This window comes from Schistocerca piceifrons, chromosome 3 (assembly GCF_021461385.2).
Source record: "Schistocerca piceifrons isolate TAMUIC-IGC-003096 chromosome 3, iqSchPice1.1, whole genome shotgun sequence".
Classification (NCBI taxonomy): domain Eukaryota; kingdom Metazoa; phylum Arthropoda; class Insecta; order Orthoptera; family Acrididae; genus Schistocerca; species Schistocerca piceifrons.
In genome coordinates this window covers 112,418,300-112,436,540 of record NC_060140.1, presented here as the reverse complement: position 1 = coordinate 112,436,540, position 18,241 = coordinate 112,418,300, and the positions used below count along the sequence as shown (strand labels likewise).

Sequence of the window (18,241 nt, the reverse complement as noted above, 5' to 3'; positions counted from 1 at the left end):
CTCAAAATTCAGCATTCAGTGTAGAAGAAGCTGCATGCAAATTATCCTCGCTCAACCTCATACCAGCTGAAACTGGGCTAATGTTTGCCATTAATAAGACAGAGGTCGCCACAAACATCAGTGGTGCATCAGACACAATCCCATTGGGCAGCAATTAATGCAGAAGACTTATCACATACAAGTACATCAAAGAATGGATTACCATGAAAATCAACCTTGATCTGGCCGTGAACAGTAGATGCACTAAATGGGAAGAGGTGTATCATCTCTGTAAGAACATTTAGAGATGTAAATCCCTTTCCCTCAATGTAAGACTCTGGCACTGCACAAGCATTGTGAGACCTTCAGTGCCTTAAGCTGCATAATGCCTGAATATGGTCAGAAAGGCAGAACCAGGGAAACTAGAACTAAAGAGGAAAGATTCTGAGAAAATATAAACACTACTTTTCATTTTAAAGAAAAATTGTGAAACAATTCTTATACAAAAAATCTGGACATATTCACAGTCTAACTGGTCAGTCTATTTAAAAATGTAGTGTTACTGTTGAGACAAGTACACACGGTGGCACCTGAAACAAGTAAACTAAACTGTGTTACACCGTAATTGTTACTGTAATAATCCATTATAAATTCAGGACAAAGGAGGTTAGCGTCAGTCATAATGTCATCTACTTTTTAATTGCATTGATTAATGCTTTTATTGTGGTGAGTAATGTGTGTACACGCCTGAGTTGGACAGGGATATGTGTAGTTATGATTATGTTCGGCCTATATTACTACTTATAACACACCGATGATAGCTGCTCTGTCAGTTGAAATCTAGATCTGCAGCGCAGACACACACACACACACACACACACACACACACACACACACACACATATATATAACATTATGAATGATGCTGACCTTCTTTATGTTTTGGTTTACAACATGGTTGTGGAGCACAATCATTCCCATGGGATCGAACATGATTATTATAAACTTCCAATAGTCACTTTGTCTCTGTAGACAGTATGTCTCCCCTTATAAAATTCTGTTGTATGCTTCTTGGAATTTATGTACTCCTGATCATAACATATTACCGCCACAACACTTACCGCAATACCGTTTCCATTATATGATGCTAGTATTGAGTATTCAAGCTACATGACTGACAAAATTGCTTCCAAAGTAAGGGTGAGTTATGATTTAACATGTGTAATTCATCTGTTGAGCTGTAAGATTTATATTTGACCCGACCACCACCATCTGTCACTTGGCCATGGTAAAACTATCTACACCAGCAGTGCATGTCTCCTGCTGACTAACAGAATGGAAGTGAATGCTCTAAATCTTCCCTCCCAGAATCAGAAATATTCGGTTCTGGAGACGGGACGTAGCTCCCCAGTACATGCACTGAGCTCACTGTTTAACTTTTTATGATTTACGCTAGGCTAATTTTCTCTGGTTTCTCGTTCCACTCATGTTTCTGTGCATTGTCTCTTTGAACTGTGAGTTATCATCAGTGCTTTTTTTCTAAAAAAAAAGTTTGAGGGTTCTTGCTGACACTGGATATAATGCAGCGAAAATTACTTATAACTGAAGCATGGGATACTGCCAGTCTGCTTTTTGCCATGACGTCATCAAAATCATCGTGGTAGTGGGACCGTAGAGACATCTATCGGTAGCTCGGCATTTGAGCATACGCATATCCGTTTAGCACTACCATCACCCAGTATTAGCAGGCGAGGGCACTACATGCTTGTCGAACTGGCTGCCAGTGATTCAGTTGTCGAGAATGGTTGCCGCAGCTTCAAAATGCTTGAAACAGTCAATGACATATCTTTTCCCACCAAAAACTGCACTGTTGTCGTTCCTATTGCAATTACCAACACAAAAAATGAAATTAAAAATGTACATCCTTGAAATAAATCTTTGGCACTCTTCCAAGTACTCAGCATCGTAAAATTACTTTTTCAACAAAAAAGTTTAGGGGTACGCATCCCCCAGCGTTCCCCCAGAAAAACAACACTGGTTATCATAGTCTGTGCCATCACTTTCTTCTTTTTACTTGTTTCTGGGGCTTTATTTTCTTTTGTTTGCATTCCTTTTCAATTTTCACATACTTATTTCTACCTTAATTTTCCATCTTTGACTTATTCCTTCTCTATCCAATTCATCTGGTTCATTATCTATGATATGTAAACAACCTACACCCAGCATCTGTACATTACTTACACCAGCAGTGTTAAATAACTTTCTAATTCATGTGTTCAAGAACAAAAAACGTAGAAGCCAGTAATCATGACAATTAATTGTATCAAAAGGAAATTTCATCAAAAAAACTGTAAAATTATGAGTCACTTGCTGGCCATCACTTACTTTCAGGAGGCAAAATTTCAGTGTAGTCAGCAATTCCATATAATGATTGCAATCGTGACAGTGTTGAGTTACTGCATTAAAATGAGTAGATCAATCTTTGGAAATATAGTAATTAGAAGGAAGAACAGTAGGCCTTTAGAGATGTTTCATATGCTTGGATTGGGTAAAGATAGAGAAAATAGATGGCTGTGCCCCGTCAAAGGAAACATCCCAGCATTCTTAAGTGATTAGGGAAATCATGGAAAACCTAAATCTGAAGTGTGTTTGAGTTGCCATCTTTCTGAATACAAGTTAAAGTGCTTCGATGTTGATTGGTCTCATAATGGTTTTTATTGTATTCACATCTATCAAAAGCAAATCGAGGATAATGGAATGTAGTCAAATTAAATCGGGTGATGCTGAGGGGATTAGATTAGGAAATGAGACACTTAACGTAGTAAAGGAGTTTTGCTATTTAGGGAGTAAAATAACTGATGATGATGGTCGAAGTAGAGAGGATATAAAATGTAGACTGGCAATGACAAGGAAATCGTTTCTTAAGAAGAGAAATTTGTTAACATAGAGTATAGATTTAAGTGTCAGGAAGTCGTTTCTGAAAGTATTTGTATGGAGTGTAGCCATGTATGGAAGTGAAACATGGACGATAACCAGTTTGGACAAGAAGAGAATAGAAGCTTTCGAAATGTGGTGCTACAGAAGAATGCTGAAGATAAGGTGGGTAGATCACGTAACTAATGAGGAGGTATTGAATAGGATTGGGGAGAAGAGAAGTTTGCGGCGCAACTTGACTAGAAGAAGGGATCGGTTGGTAGGACATGTTTTGAGGCATCAAGGGATCACAAATTTAGCATTGGAGGGCAGCGTGGAGGGTAAAAATCGTAGAGGGAGACCAAGAGATCAATACACTAAACAGATTCAGATGGATGTAGGTTGCAGTAAGTACTGGGAGATGAAGCAGCTTGCACAGGATAGAGTAGCATGGAGAGCTGCATCAAACTAGTCTCAGGACTGAAGACCACAACAACAACATCTATGTTGTTCACTGTCAGCACTCTGGGGAATAAAGTGATACATTCAGGGTTCCTTTTAATTTTTTCAGAACATGCTTCACATACATCGATGAAGTTAGTTGACCCAGTCCCTTACATGTTTTATTGTTATACTTCTGATTTAGTATGGAGCTGTTTATGTGGAAATTTCAAAATTTGCATCATCATTTTATTCTCCACTGTTTGTTAGAAACACTTAACTTTCCTGTTTTTTTCCACGCATGTACAAATCATTGATCTTATGCTATGGCTTTATTTTTACCCATAACGCTAGTGTCTGAACTCTGGATCATTTCAGGAAAATTTTGCACCAGTTCTAAAAAGTTCTCTGTTAGCTTACCATATCAAATTCAAATAAGATCCTAAGCTTCTGTGGTGAAGGCTGCTGTTGAAAGCTTATGATTTTCTCTAGTTTTGATGTGGCCAGTTAACTGAAAACCTTTTGTACAAGGACTTACTTATGAAAGGCTTTGTAGTCATATTAATTTTTTAATGTTACCACAGCTGGGTTCTTTATTGAGTTAGTTCTCTATCACAACATTTTCACCAACAGGACATTATACTGGGGGGTAAGCACATTAGCCTGATACAAAAGAAATGTGGACTCACATGTGACATGCTTGCACAGTATTTAAGCATGTGCTAGCCCTGCAAATAAATGTTTATGTTCATTGTAAAAGTGCTTGGGGAAAAAAAGAGGAAAAACTATTTCATTAAAGTGAATAAGTTAAAAGTAATGTTGTCCGTCCTGCCCTTGTTCAGAGTCGTTATTCATCTTTTTTTTATTTCAGAAAAAACAAGAATATGCAGCAATTAGCTTCACACTAGAATCTTTAACAGCTGCACAAAGACATCATATAGCAAGAGGAATCTGTGGAGAAATGCAATCACAGCAGTTTAGAAAACTCATGGCTTACCTTCTTCAAGGAACTGAACACAGGTGACCAATAGAAAAATGATTTCCACTAATCAGTGCTGGGAATTCCTTAGACTCATTACATTATGCTTTCTAATCAGAGTAGGGGAGGGTAGGAAACTACACCACTACTCACTCAGATCTTGTTAAATTTTAAATTTGTTCAAAAATTGGTAACTTGCTTCAAATATTCAGAAATGTAGAGCGGTGGAATTAAAAACAAAGAAAATTTGCATCCTATGACTAAAATATAAACTATTTACAGTTAAAATTGACCAACTCGTATAAATAATTGGGTGATACGATGTGGAATGATCATTTAGGTACAGTACTAAGTAAAGCATGTGAAAGACAGATTCATTGGCTTGAGGCTGAGAAAATGCGGTTCAGTTTATTTATAAAGGAGATCAAAACTCCTTGCAAGACTTGGTCTCAAACCTGGGACCTTTACCTTTTGCAGGCAAGTGTTCTACTCACTGAGCTATCCAAGCATACCTAACCCTCAAATCTTTGCTTCCGACAGTACCTCATCTCGTACCTTCCTGGTCTGGCACACAGTTATGATCTGCCAGGAAGTTTGTCGGCTCACACTGCAGTGCAGAGTGAAAATTCATTCTGGAAACAGTCCTCTAGGTTGAGGTGTACCCATTTCTCCACAGTATACGTTCCCGCAAGAGTGGTAGTCTTGCGAGGTAAGTCGGAGAACTTCCTTGACGTTTTGAGAAAAGAAAGGTACTGGCGAAAGTGAAGTGTGAGGCTGGATTGTGAGTTGTCATGCTTGGATAATTCAGTCAGTAGAACACTTGCATGCATAAGCCAAAGGTCTTAGGCTCGAACCCCAGTCCAGCAAACAGTTGTAATCTGCCAGGAAGTCTCAAATCAGGGCACACCCTACTACAGAGTGAAAATTCATTCCAGTTTGTAGAAATGTTGTGGGGTTTATTCCTAAGTTGTTTAATGACAGTTTTAAGTTAGGCATGTTATATCACCTGAGTTACTTGATCATCTCTTTCCTTTGCAGCTCAAAAATGTGTAGTCTTAAAATGAACTGAATTTTAAGGTAATTTTTTTTATGAAGTACTGTATTAACAAGCTGCTAGTTGGTTCAGATATTCTCCTTTTAGTGTATACACATATATTACAACACACACCATATAGAGAAACGTTAACTAAATGCTTTATCTTTCTGGTTTTATATTCATTTGTGGAACTATACCTAACCATGTGCTGTCATTTAAATTTGCAGTTAATAATGAAGTATAGGAACTAACTGTAACCATCATAGGAAGAATGATTGTTCAGTTACACTTAGGGCTCGGAAGATAAACACTTAAGATAAATTCAAACTAAGGTTGATGAATGAATTCTGTTTAATATAACATTGTTTTTCCGTAGTGATATTGACTGGCTGAGGAATGCTTTTTGCATTTGTTGGCCATTGAAGTCGTCAGATGACAATAAATTTGTTAACCGATTCAGGAAGATGGCTATGTCATCAGATACAGTTCTGTTGCTATGGTCTGTATGGGAAGCTGCACATTTCTGTGTCATCAATAAACTGAGAACACCTCTGGGGAAGCCTCAGGACACTTTCACAAGCATAGAAGGTATGCCACACTTGTTGTGTGTCCTGCATCAGTCTGTGGTAGTTTTGACAAATAACTGAAGAGTTTATTTCATTAAACGTATTTATTAACAAAATTTGAATTGCACAAACCTATAATTATTTGTTATACATGAAAAAATACAGGTGCCATAAAAAGTTTGGCCCGTGAACTGAGCAGTGATGATGCTGCTCCAGAAGACTGGGCAATCAGTTTGAGGGAACAACGTAGAGTCCGTTTGTTACTTGAATTTGTTGAATTTCTTGAGAAAGCTACTCACAATGCTGCTGATGGATGTGCTACAGCAATGATGCCATTACCAAAGGTATGTCATAAACTGAAAGCTTTTTTTTTTTTTTTTTTTTTTACAGCATTTTTGTTGCTCAAAACGGAAATATGAAGTTACAATTCTTAGAGTTAGCAGTTAGTGTACACAATCTTACATGCTTTGTATTTGCCCTCAGTATTTAATTAGAGTTCGCAGCTTGTGTTACCTTGTATAGGTTTAAGAGAGTATTGATACACACCATCTGATCAACAGTATCGGGAACCTCTTAATGAATATTGATATGGGGTATGTCAGGCCTTCTCTTTTTTGATGATTTGATGTCTACTGGGATACTTTCAGCGAGGTCAGTGTCTATGGAAGAAGACAGCCCATTCTTTCTCAAGAACCGAAACCAGAGAAGGCAGTAACGTTGGACACTCGATTGTGGAGCGAAATTGGTACTACAATTCGCCACACAAATGTTCCATTGAGGTCAAGTCGGGACTCTCGGCAGGCCACTCCTCCAGAAATTTTACTGTCCACATATCATCGCCTCACAAATGCCGCTTTATGGCAGGGAGCATTGTCATCTGATGCACTCACTCACCTTTTCTAAACTGTTTGTCTACTGTATACGGTACACAATCCTGTAAAATGTTAGCATATCTTTTTACACAGGCAATAATGTTCACCAAGGCTTTCATCTAACCCAAACCCTTCCATCAGATATCCACAAGATATAGCGTGATTCGTCATTCCAAATTACTCATTCCTGGTCATCCACTGTCTAGTGGCATCATCCTTTACACCACATCCAGCTTCGCTTAGCATTGACTACAGAAGTGTGGGGTTTATGAGGAGGTGCTTGACCATTGTCCTCCACCATTCTTGTAACTCCCTACACAGTCATTGTGCCAGATGGACTGCTGGTAGCAGTTTGGAGCTAAAGAGCGATTCCTGCTCCTTATTTCATGTGATTTTTTTACAACCACCCTCCACAATGCTCAACAACACTGTCCGTCCGTACATGAGGTCTGCCTGGTCTTTTTTTACCTGGAGGACATGTCCTATATCCTTGTAAAAAGAGATCTACGGGTGAATAAAGTTACTTACTACTACTACTACTACTACTACTACTACTACTGTATTTCCATATCAACAACAGTCAATGTCCCTGATATGTTTGTTACTCAGCTGACATTTAATGAGTAATCAGTGTTCAGAGTCAGGGAGCTCTGCTGACACATTCTGTTATTACCGTATCTCTTCTGGCAGATCAGCTTCTTGTGATGTCTACTGGTCTACTCTGCATAACATATGGGGTCTCGATAATTTTGATCAGGTAGTGTACATGAGGTTACTTACTTTGTATATTATTTGAACATGAAATACTTATATCATTGCAGCAAGTAGAACCAAACTGTTTTTTTATTTATTTTTTTGTTTTTTTATGTGAAACACATACTGTAGTGCCTTACATCAAATATGTATTATGTTTTTTCTATGGGGGAAAAAAAAAAATTGCAGCCTGTACGCACATTCTTCCACACAAATAGAAGCACATGTGGAGAGTGGCTCACACGTATACGAACTGCTGTAGTGATTGTTGCACTCCATGCTGGACATGCTACTATTGCTGTACGACACGGACAGAGGTTATTGCAGGACCTGGCAGAAGCAGGCAATACCCAGGTATGTTAAATTCGTTATGTCTTTTGTCCAGCTATCCCTTGATGTTGTATGATGATATATGAATGCGGGTTGTGTTGGAATGAGATCAAAACACTCGTGCATGTTTTAAGAATTTTTTTTTTGGATAAACTAGGATTGCAATGAGATATTCTCCTTTTAGTGTATGCACGTCTACTAAAACAAACACCTTATAGAGAAATGTTAACTAAATGCAGTCTCTTTTTGGTTTTCTATTCATTTGTTGTACTATACCCAACCTCAATGTCATTTAATTGTGCAGTTATTAATGAAGATAAACTTGAGATGGTACTTGTTTCATATGTATGTGGCACATTTAAGCAAGAATTGACTCTCATTATCATCAGTTATACTAAAAACAGTGAACTGCACATGTGAAATACAACACAGAGACAAAACAACAAGGAATTCACTACTAGTTACTGGGACAACCTTTCAGGAAATACTAGAAACTGGTCATGGTTGAAAAGTATAAATTTCTTCCAGCACATGTCACTATAGCCCAATTCACAAACGGTGTTCACACAGGTCAGGCATGGGCGGGGATTGCAGTGTTGCCAGCGCCAGGTGACAATTGCAGTACATGCATGATGTGATTTGCGTTTTAAGATTGTCTCTCACTTACTTAAGTAGAATTTGTCATTTAGCACCACAATCAGTTGTTTAGTCCCCCTTAAACATCCCAACAACCACCACCACAATCAGTGACGACAGCTCACAATAAATAGAACAAAAAGTCACCAAATAAATTGCTACGGTCACTTTTAATGCTCACATTGGCTAATTTACAGCAAAGTGCTCAAACATTTACTGAACACTCATTGACTGTCGGAGAATTCATGATGGAAGGTGTGCAGAAAAAGCCTAAACTCAACCGCCATTGTTCATGACTCCAACTACAGTTACTGTCATTCCGTTGGGATAGTTATCTTTAATTACAGGATTTCTGTTTTCATAATGTGCAAAAGACTGCATTTTCATTACATGAATGGCGTTTCCTTATCTTCTTCACTTCACCCAAGTTCTTTGCTTAAAATTGTACTAATAGTTTACAATCATGACGAAAAAGGTCTGTAAACAGTTTCTCTCCCCTTCACAGACTCTTCGTGGTTATTTCCTTGTAACACTGCTAGTGTCATATGAAACTAACAGAGAGACCAGGCATATTGTTCAAGTGGAACACAGCGAATTACTTGCAAACAAAATTCTTTTCTGGTGTTACTTCAATCCCAGGCTGCGCAAATTGTGTCCTCCTTGGTTTCTGCTTAGAAAGTCACCATCAGATCTGTTTGAAAAGGAAGAAAATGTTAAGAAACTAAATTACAAAGTAAAGTCATCTTCTGAATGTAGATAATACGCACTTCAGTACATTAAGAAGCAAATCATCAAAAGGGTGCATAGAGCATTACAGCAAAAGTACATATGAATGGGTGAGGAGAGTCACAATGTAAACATGTCTGTGCTCTGATTAGTGGAAGAGAAGACTAAATACTGTGAAGTTTGAAACTTCGAAATCACAAATAGAATATTAAAAATATTCACAATAATAAACTGTTTTTTTATGATACAGACATCTTGTGGTTAAAAACTAGTAAAAATTATGTAGGTACGGCAGAACAGTGCAGCTATAACTCAGCTACAACCATGTACTGATGATGATTGAAAGCTCTGGTAATATCTTCTGTTATAAAGACATAGAATTTAATTCACATGGGGTACTTACGCACCTTTGGAAGCTCTTGTAACTTTGTCTATCGTACCACACTCTTGTGCAAAAACATTCTATTCATATTTCAGTATGTAAAATCTTAATATTTGATGTTTCTCTAAACTGTAAGCAAACTTTTGAGTTATGGTTATACAGTGCACCAATTTGATTTTCATAGATAAAGATAAAAGTTGTTTTACTTCTGGAAGCAAGTTTTGAAACAATGAATATGAATGAGTGCTTTTCTGTAAAATTACATTTACATTCTCTGGATATAATCTCTAGAAAACTATGTGCTACTGTACAACCACGATGAAATCACTTAAGGTCTGACTGAAGAGGTTAAGAGTGCTTTGTAAACAGATGCAACTATTTTCAGGAAAGGATAATCTTACTGCCACAGCTTTCATTAGAAAAAGAGACATATATACACCATTCATTCTCACAAGCAAGCACTCATTACCGCCAACTACGCCCCCCCCCCCCCCCCCCCCCCCCCCCCCAGGGGGCTCGCCACTTTTTGGTCGGTTTGTGCGTGGCTGTCATGGTCCCCCATCTTTTGCAGCATCTTTTCCCTTCCATGCTGCATGTCTGTCCTCTTGCTATTCTATTTCCCCTCCCTTGGGAACATGACTAGGCTGTTTTTGGAAATGTTCCGCATTTTCTGCAGCTGACTTAAGAACAGTCTCACTACTGTTTGATTTCTTTGTGTCCTTTCTTCGGTCACCTTCTCCTGTCCTTCCTCCGCTTCAGGGTTTGAGGCTCCTCTTTTTATTCTTCCTCCCTGTGCACTCCTGAAGGTTGGCCCACATGTCTGACGTGTAACAGGTGACTGGGTAATTCCCAGCCCAGGGTCGACAGGTAGAGTTCGCACTTAGCCCCTGCTACAGGCCAGGCCCAGGGAGGGGTGATTGCCTGACTGCTACCTTTCCAAGTTGCCAATTGGTCTCTCTGTCAGGTGTTCAATTTCTAGTTCAGAAAGGTGTCTATGCAGTTGCTGGTCCTGTGAAATCCTGCCCTCATTTACACAATGGCACTTTGCTTTTAGAGACTACTTCAGATTATCAAGCACAACAACTGCTTGCTACTTCACTTCTCCACAGCTATCCTGTTCACGTCGAGGCCCATCGAACATTGAATTCTTCCTGTGGTGTTATTTTCACTAGGCTGCTCTACGGTCTGACCAAGGCAGAAATACAAACATAGCTCACTGAGGAGGGTGTCATTGCCGTCCATTGGGGATGGAAAAGGTAGATGCATCATTAGTGCCTGAACACACTCTATTTCTCACTTTTGATAGAGTGGTGCTTCCGTCCAAGATCAAAGCAGGCTATGAACTTATCACAGTCTGACCATACATTCGGAACCCGGTGCTCTGCTACCAGTCTCATCGTTTCAACCACTCTGGAATGTCCTGTCAACACCCGGGCAAATGTGTAATCTGTGGTAGGGATGCTCACGAGGATGGGTGAGCTGCCTCCTCCCCTCTGTATCAACTGCAATAGTGACCATGCCGCCGCCTCTCGAGATTCTTGTGTATCTTGATGAGCGAGCTGTTCAGAAGATCAGGGTAAAGGGGAAAATGCCTTGTGCAGTCACTCGCAAGTTATTGACTAGTCACAAACCCTGCTTTCTACCATCTGTCACAGTACTGTTCTTGCTACAGCTCGCTCCACGAAGGACGTTGCCACACAGACATGTGACCTCAAATTCAGCACTGAGGTTGTGAAATTGCCCAGTGTCATGGTAACATTGCCGTCTCCTCGTCCACATATGCAACAGACCACCAAACATTCGCCTTTCCGGGCGAAGTCACTTGCTGCTCAACCAGAAAGGACAGGAGGAATACTCCCGCAAAGAATTCCTACATCCCTCCAGCCAACAAACCTGAGAGTTTCCTCTGCCAACTACAAGGGGCCCAAGAAATCAAACAAAGGCAAACGATCGTCTGCTTCACCATCTTGGAGATCTTTGATGGTTCTCCACATGATACCCTCCCCCGGCCAACCTCTGTGTCGTTGGTGCGCACTGCCAAATGTTTTTCTGCCCTGGACATCACAGATCAACAGAATGAGAATGCCGATGCCCCTGTAGATCTCAGGGAGCAGGATCCTCCAGCCTCTGCACCCTATTGCAGTGAGTCTCTGAAGGCTGGCACTCGGCAGCCACCGAGGTAACACTGCTTCATTTTTTCATCCTCCCCTTTCCTCATTATGGGTCTCCTTCAATGGAAAGTTCGTGACCTTTGATCAAACAAAGAGAATTTACAGCTGCTCTTAGAATCACAATATCTGCTTGTTTTCTACCTCCAGGAAACAAAATTGCATCCTCACGACCGCTTTGAGCTCTTGCGTTTCTTCGCAGTCCACTTTGACCATTTTAGTGAACGATGCGTGGGCCGTGGACCACAATTTACTTTTTATCTGTCATAGCAATATGGCGAAGGGTTTCTAATTTTTAGATCAGGACCTCCATTTCTCCATGACGTATTTTATCGACCTCTCTCCACATCCCTGTTTTTAGCTGTCCTTTCTTCCATCGTTTAGGATTAATGTGTAGTCATTTTATCTTTGTCCTTGTGTTCTACTGTTCTGATGGGAGCACATATGAACCTAGTTCTTTTTGTGCCCTAAAACAACACAAAACAGGGCTGGACCTCAGGAATATGATCCTTGTGGCAAGGAGTTGGGCTGGGTGTGGCATAGGGGTGGGAATATAATGTTCTGGGAGTTGGGTGGTTGATGGAACACCACTTTAAGAGGGATGGGAACGATCTTTGTTAGGATGTCCCATATTTCAGGGCATGATAATAGATAATCAAAGCCCTGGCGAAGGATGTGGTTCAGTTGTTCCAGTCCAGGCTGGTACTGGTGACAAATGGGGGACTCTTTTGTGCCCAGTTCCTGGGGTGGTGGGAGTGTTGGGGATGTGAGGGGAAAAGACATGGGAGATCTGTTCGTGGCCTAAGTCTGGTAGATAGTGACAGTCTATGCGGCACTGGTGAGACTTGCAACGTACTGAGAAAGGGAGTTCTTGTCACTGCAGATGTGCAGTCCACAGGTGGCGAAGGTAAAGGAGTTGGATAATTGGTGGAACCTTTCTCTGCAGGTAGGATGATTAGGTCAGGTTTTGTTTTAAGGTTGTGTATGGCTATTCTTTCTTCTGCTGAAAGGTTGGCTTCTCTAAGGAAGGGAGCTGGGGAAGGACTAGGAGGCAAAGTTGGAGATAAAGAATTACTGATGTTGACCAGCAGGTGTTCAGGTGAGAGGTTGGGGAGGATCACCATTGGATGGTGGGATGAAATGGGGTAGGCAGGGTTCAGTGTTGGAATTAGGTTGGCTTTGGTTAGAGAGATTGACTACAAAAAAGTGTTTCCTTTGCTGATATTGAGGGATGGCAAGTAGGTCTTTGAGAAGTCCTGCATGGTTAAATTTGGATGTAGGGCTAGAGGTGATGCTTTTGGATAGGACTGAAACTTCTGTGGAGCTGAGAACATTGATGGAAAGGTTAACAACAGTGTGATGGGAATGTTTCGGCTCTGGATTTGGTGGAGTGGTGATAGGGAGTTTTGGGGGATGTGGCAAGTTGAAAAGTCAGCTAGCCAGAGTTTAGGTGTTATGAGGGATGGACGAGGAGGATGTTGTGAGTAGGATAGGGGTTGGATAGTGATGCCCTGAGATGGCAGTAGGATGTCAGCAGGTTGGGTAACTTATGGAGGTTGTGACTGGAATGCTCTTCCTTACCTCCAAATTAGCCTCATCATTCTTCCCGAGGTCCCTTCCTCAGAAAACCAACCTTTCAGAAGAAGAAAGAATAGCCATACACAACCTCAAAACAAATCCTCACTTAATCATTCTACCTACTTACAAAGGTTCCACCATTGTTGTTATGAATCACAGTGACTAGCTGGTGGAAGGCCTTTGCCAGTTATGACTCCTCCATCTATAAACTCTGCCACACTGATTCCATCCTGGAAGCCCCTGCTTAAAGCCTCAGGTCTTTCCCAGAACCTCTCCCATGAATCCTTTTCCTTCCTCACCCCTGTGCCCTGTGCAAGCCGCCACCCCCCCCCCCCCCCTCGCCACAAACCCAACAATCTTAGACACCCCATTGTGCTCCACCATTCTAACTCTTTCACCTCCTGGATTCCTACTCATCACAGTGGATACCAGCCCCCTATACACAAGCATCCATAGTGACCGAAGTGGACCGCTATTGAACATTCTTTCCCAACATCCTTCAGCCTCCAAACCCACAACCTCATTCCTCATACACACTACTAACTTTATCCTAGCCCACAGCTACTTCTCCTTTCAAGGGAAGGTACACAAACAAATCCATGGCACAGATGTGGGCACCCACATGACACCCTCCTATGCCAACATGTTTACAGGCCATCTAGAGTAGACCATCCTTGCCTCCCAAAATGTCAAACCCCAGATCTAGTTAAGGTTCATTGATGACATCTTCATGACCCAAACTCAGGGCCAAGACACGCTATCTTCATCCCTTCACAACCTCAACACCTTCTGTCCCATCCACTTCACCTCGTTCTCCTCAAGCCAGTGTGCCACATTCCTAGACATTGATCACCTCCTTTCTGATGGCTCCATCTGCACCTCTGACTACATTAAACCCACCAACTATAAACAGTACCTGCATTTCAACAGCAGTCATTCCTTTCCCAACAAAAAATCTCTCCCATACTGCCTGACCACCAGGGGATGGTGTATCTGCAGTGACAAGAATTCCCTTGCTCAGTATACTGATTCTCACCAATGCCTTCACAGTCAGTCACTAACCCCCAGAACTAGTCTGCAAACAGATCTCCTGTGCAATTTTCCCTCACACCCCCAATCTGCTTACCACTGCCAAGAACCAGCAAACAAAAAGTGCCCCCTTAGTCATCCATGACTACCCCGGACTGGAACAACTGAACCACATCCTTTGCCAGTGCTTTGATTACCTATCATCATGTCCTGAAATGTGGGACCTTGTACCCGAGATCCTTCCCACCCTTCATAAAGTGGTGTTTCATCGCCCACCCAACTTCCAAAACATCCTGGCCCATTCCTGTGCTGCTTCAAATTCCAACCCCCTGCCACAAGGATTATATTCCTTGAGAGATGTAGGTTCAAGACCTGCCCAATCTGCCCACCCAGCACTCCCTATTCCAGTCCTTTCACAGGTTTATCCTACCCCCACCAGAGGCTGGAACACCTGTTAAAGCAGCCCTGTCATTTACCATCTGTGCTGCAGTCATTGCGATGACTACCAACCAGCTGCCCTCCAGGATGAATGGCCACTGCCAAACTGGGGCCAAGAGCAAAGTAGACAATCCTGTGGCTCAAGATGCAGCTGAACATAACATGCTAGATTTTAAGGTCTGTTTCACTGCCCAAGTTATCTGGATTCCCCCCTCCCCTTCGCCACGAGCATTTCTGAAACACACAGATACTTACAAAGCATTCTACACTCCCATAATTATCCTGGTCTTCACCAATGTTAACACATTGTTGACAAATTCTCCACCCAATGGTTTCCACCTCCTCTATCGTATCACCTCGTCTCCATTATCTACTCCCACTCTGTTTTCTATCCTCTGTCAGCGCACCCAGTCATCTTTTCCTTCTTGTCTCCTTTTTCACTCAATTTTCCCCACCTCCCTGCCCCACAGCCTCTTGATGCTGCACCTGTTGGCATTCTAGTCCCTGCACACACCGCCAGAAAGTGCCTCTCTCAACCCACCCCCCTGCCAACCCCCTCCCACTCCCACCCCCCTTCTCACACCTCCAGTTTGGTGCTTCCATTCGCCATGATAGTTGCATTCTAGCTGAAGCTGCTGTGTGATTATTATGTAACTGGGTGCAAATGTCTAGGTCCCACTATCTACATAGATTAAAGAGAGTTTGCATCACCTCAGTTCTGAGAGCTACGGAACCTGTACAGAAAATTGGAATAGAGATCAACATAAACATCATTTCCGCCCTTTCTGTTGCTCATGAAAACCACACATTGCATGTTGTACCACCATACAGCGAGACCTTCAGAGGTGGTGGTCCAGATTGCTGCACACATTGGTGCCTTTGGTACCCAGCAGCACGTCCTCTTGCATTGATGCGTGCCTGTATTTGTCGTGGCACATTATCCACAAGTTCATCAAGGCACTGTTGGTCCAGTGTGTCCCACTCCTCAACGGCAATTCGCCGTAGATCCCACAGAGTGGTTGACGGGTCACGTCGTTCATAAACAGCCCTTTTCAATCTATCCCAGGCATGTTCGATAGGGTTCATGTCTAGAGAACATCACAAGATGTGCACGATGAGGACGTGAATTGTCTCCATGGAGAAGAATGCCTCACCAATATGCTGGCGATATGGTTGCACTGTCTGTCAGAGGATGACATTCATGTATCGTACAGCCGTTACGTTGCCTTCCATGACCACCAGCAGCGTACGTCGGCCCCACATAATGCCACCCCAAAACAGTGGGGAATCTCCATCGTGCTGCACTTGCTGGACACTGTGTCTAAGGCATTCAGCCTGACCGGATTGCCTCCAAACATGTCTAACGATTGTCTGGTTGAAAGCATATGCGACACTCATTGGTGAAGAGAACGTGATGCCAATCCATTCGGCATGTTGTTGGGCCCATCTGTACCAGGTTGCATGATGACGTGGTTTCAAAGACGAACCTCGCCATGGACATCGGGAGTGAAGTTGTGCATCATGTTGCCTATTGCGCACAGTTTGAGTCGTAACACGTCGTACTTTAGCTGCACGAAAAGCATTATTCAACATGGTGGCATTGCTGCCAGGGTTCCTCTGAGCTATAAATCCATAAGTAGCAGTCATCCACTGCAGTAGAGCGAGGCATGTCATAGTCAGTTCCTGTCTCTCTGTCTCTCCTCCGTGTCTGAACAACATCGCTTTGGTTCACTCAGAGACGCCTGGACACTTCCCTTGTTGAGACCCCTTTCTGGCACAAAGTAACAGAGCGGATGCGATTGAACTGCTGTATTGACCGTCTAGGCATGTTTGAACTACAGACAACACGAGCCATGTGCCTCCCCCCTGATGGAATGACTGGAACTGTTCGACTGTCGGACCCCATCCGTCCAATAGTTGCTGTTCATGCATGGTTCTTTACATCTTTGGGCACACAGTCAAAGGGACTGTGTCTGTGATACAGTATCCACAGTAAATGTCTATCTGCAGGAGTTCTGAGAACCAGGGTGATGCAAAACTTGTTTTTGATCTGTGTAGAACTCGGGTACATGCCATGTTAGAGTCGCAGCTGTTTGTAAAGCTATTGCTCTGAAATGAGGTGGGGTGACATAGGAAGCACATGTGAAGCCCAAGTAAACAGCTTCCCTCTCTCCCCTCTCCTTTTTCCACATGCAGAAACAAATTAAGAGTATTGATAGTGCAGTAATCTACTTCTCTGTGAAACATGCACAGTATGTAAACTTGACATATAAAACTTTGCTGCTTCCACCAGACTATTTTTAAAAGCTGCATGTGACAGAATAGTGTAACAAAATTCCATTGAAATTCCATAACATTCTTAGTTGTTGAAATTCCATAACATTCTTAGTTGAGGCTACCAATAAAACTCTAAATAAATTTTCAAAGACCATTTCATGCCATGCAGTTCTCTTTTGACATTTCATTTTGATTTTGGCAGCCTAATATCTGTAAGAACACTAATCTGTTTTGACCAAAGTCACGGATGTACATCTTACAAAGGTTACTGCTATATAAATTAGAAGCTGTTAGTGGGTATTAAATCACTATTTGCTACCAAGTATAATCTGTGGGTTACTGCACATGTAAGCTAAATATTTATATTTAGGTACTACTTCAATTCATATGAGGAAAACTGAAATATTGTGAGTAATTAAAAACGTTTGTAGTTCTGAAGACAATGGAACCATTTCTTAAGCAAAATAAAGTAACCTACAGATACTGATACTGATATCAAAGCACTTAAGTTTTCCACTGTTGTTTAAGAGGATAGTAAACTCAGTTTGGAGAAAAATTTCTAATTTTACACACTTACTAGAAGCAAAGCTAGAAGTCAATAAAAGCAAATCCATCAATGAAAACAAATTTGAGCTCCTGTACATTTTTCAATACATGTTATTAAAAATCAAATCAAATAATGCCATCAGGAAAACAAAGAAATTTGAGATCATTAGAATAGTAATTCTGGAGTAACTAAGTGTAAGCTATTTGCTGCTGAATTTCTGTTAGAGAACTATTACACTCAGCTAGAAACATATCTTCAAAAAGATAACTATGTCACACTGTACTACTGTTGTTAATTGTATACTTGTTGCTCAGTAATATGCAGAGGTTTGCCATATGTTGCCACACGTTATTGTAATTAGGAACCTGCAAGTAGTGCATGTATTACAGTGCCTTTTTATTTGGTTTTCTCCAGGGTTCAGAGTTTGAAAGAGCTATTATGTATGTGTGTTGGGCACTGTGCAAGCTGCATGAACCTGAGGCAATTCAAGGACTCTACGCCTGGAGCAAGGAAATTGCTGGAAGAAAATTTCTGTGGCTTAAAGCAGCTGCAGAGCAAGCAGCTAGGAAGTTAGTATTCGATATCCTGCAT

General features: G+C 41.5%; 1 protein-coding gene across 1 annotated transcript in view; it reads left to right on the top strand.

Annotated features, from left to right (window-relative positions):
* The window catches only part of LOC124787604 (serine/threonine-protein kinase SMG1), a 393,945-nt gene that overhangs the window by 165,238 nt on the left and 210,466 nt on the right, over positions 1–18,241 (top strand). Inside the window, exons 15-19 of the mRNA XM_047254356.1 lie at positions 4,205–4,353; positions 5,725–5,936; positions 6,080–6,258; positions 7,729–7,893; positions 18,065–18,219. Coding sequence (XP_047110312.1) covers positions 4,205–4,353; positions 5,725–5,936; positions 6,080–6,258; positions 7,729–7,893; positions 18,065–18,219 — 860 coding nt within the window. The remainder of the gene's footprint in view (positions 1–4,204; positions 4,354–5,724; positions 5,937–6,079; positions 6,259–7,728; positions 7,894–18,064; positions 18,220–18,241) is intronic.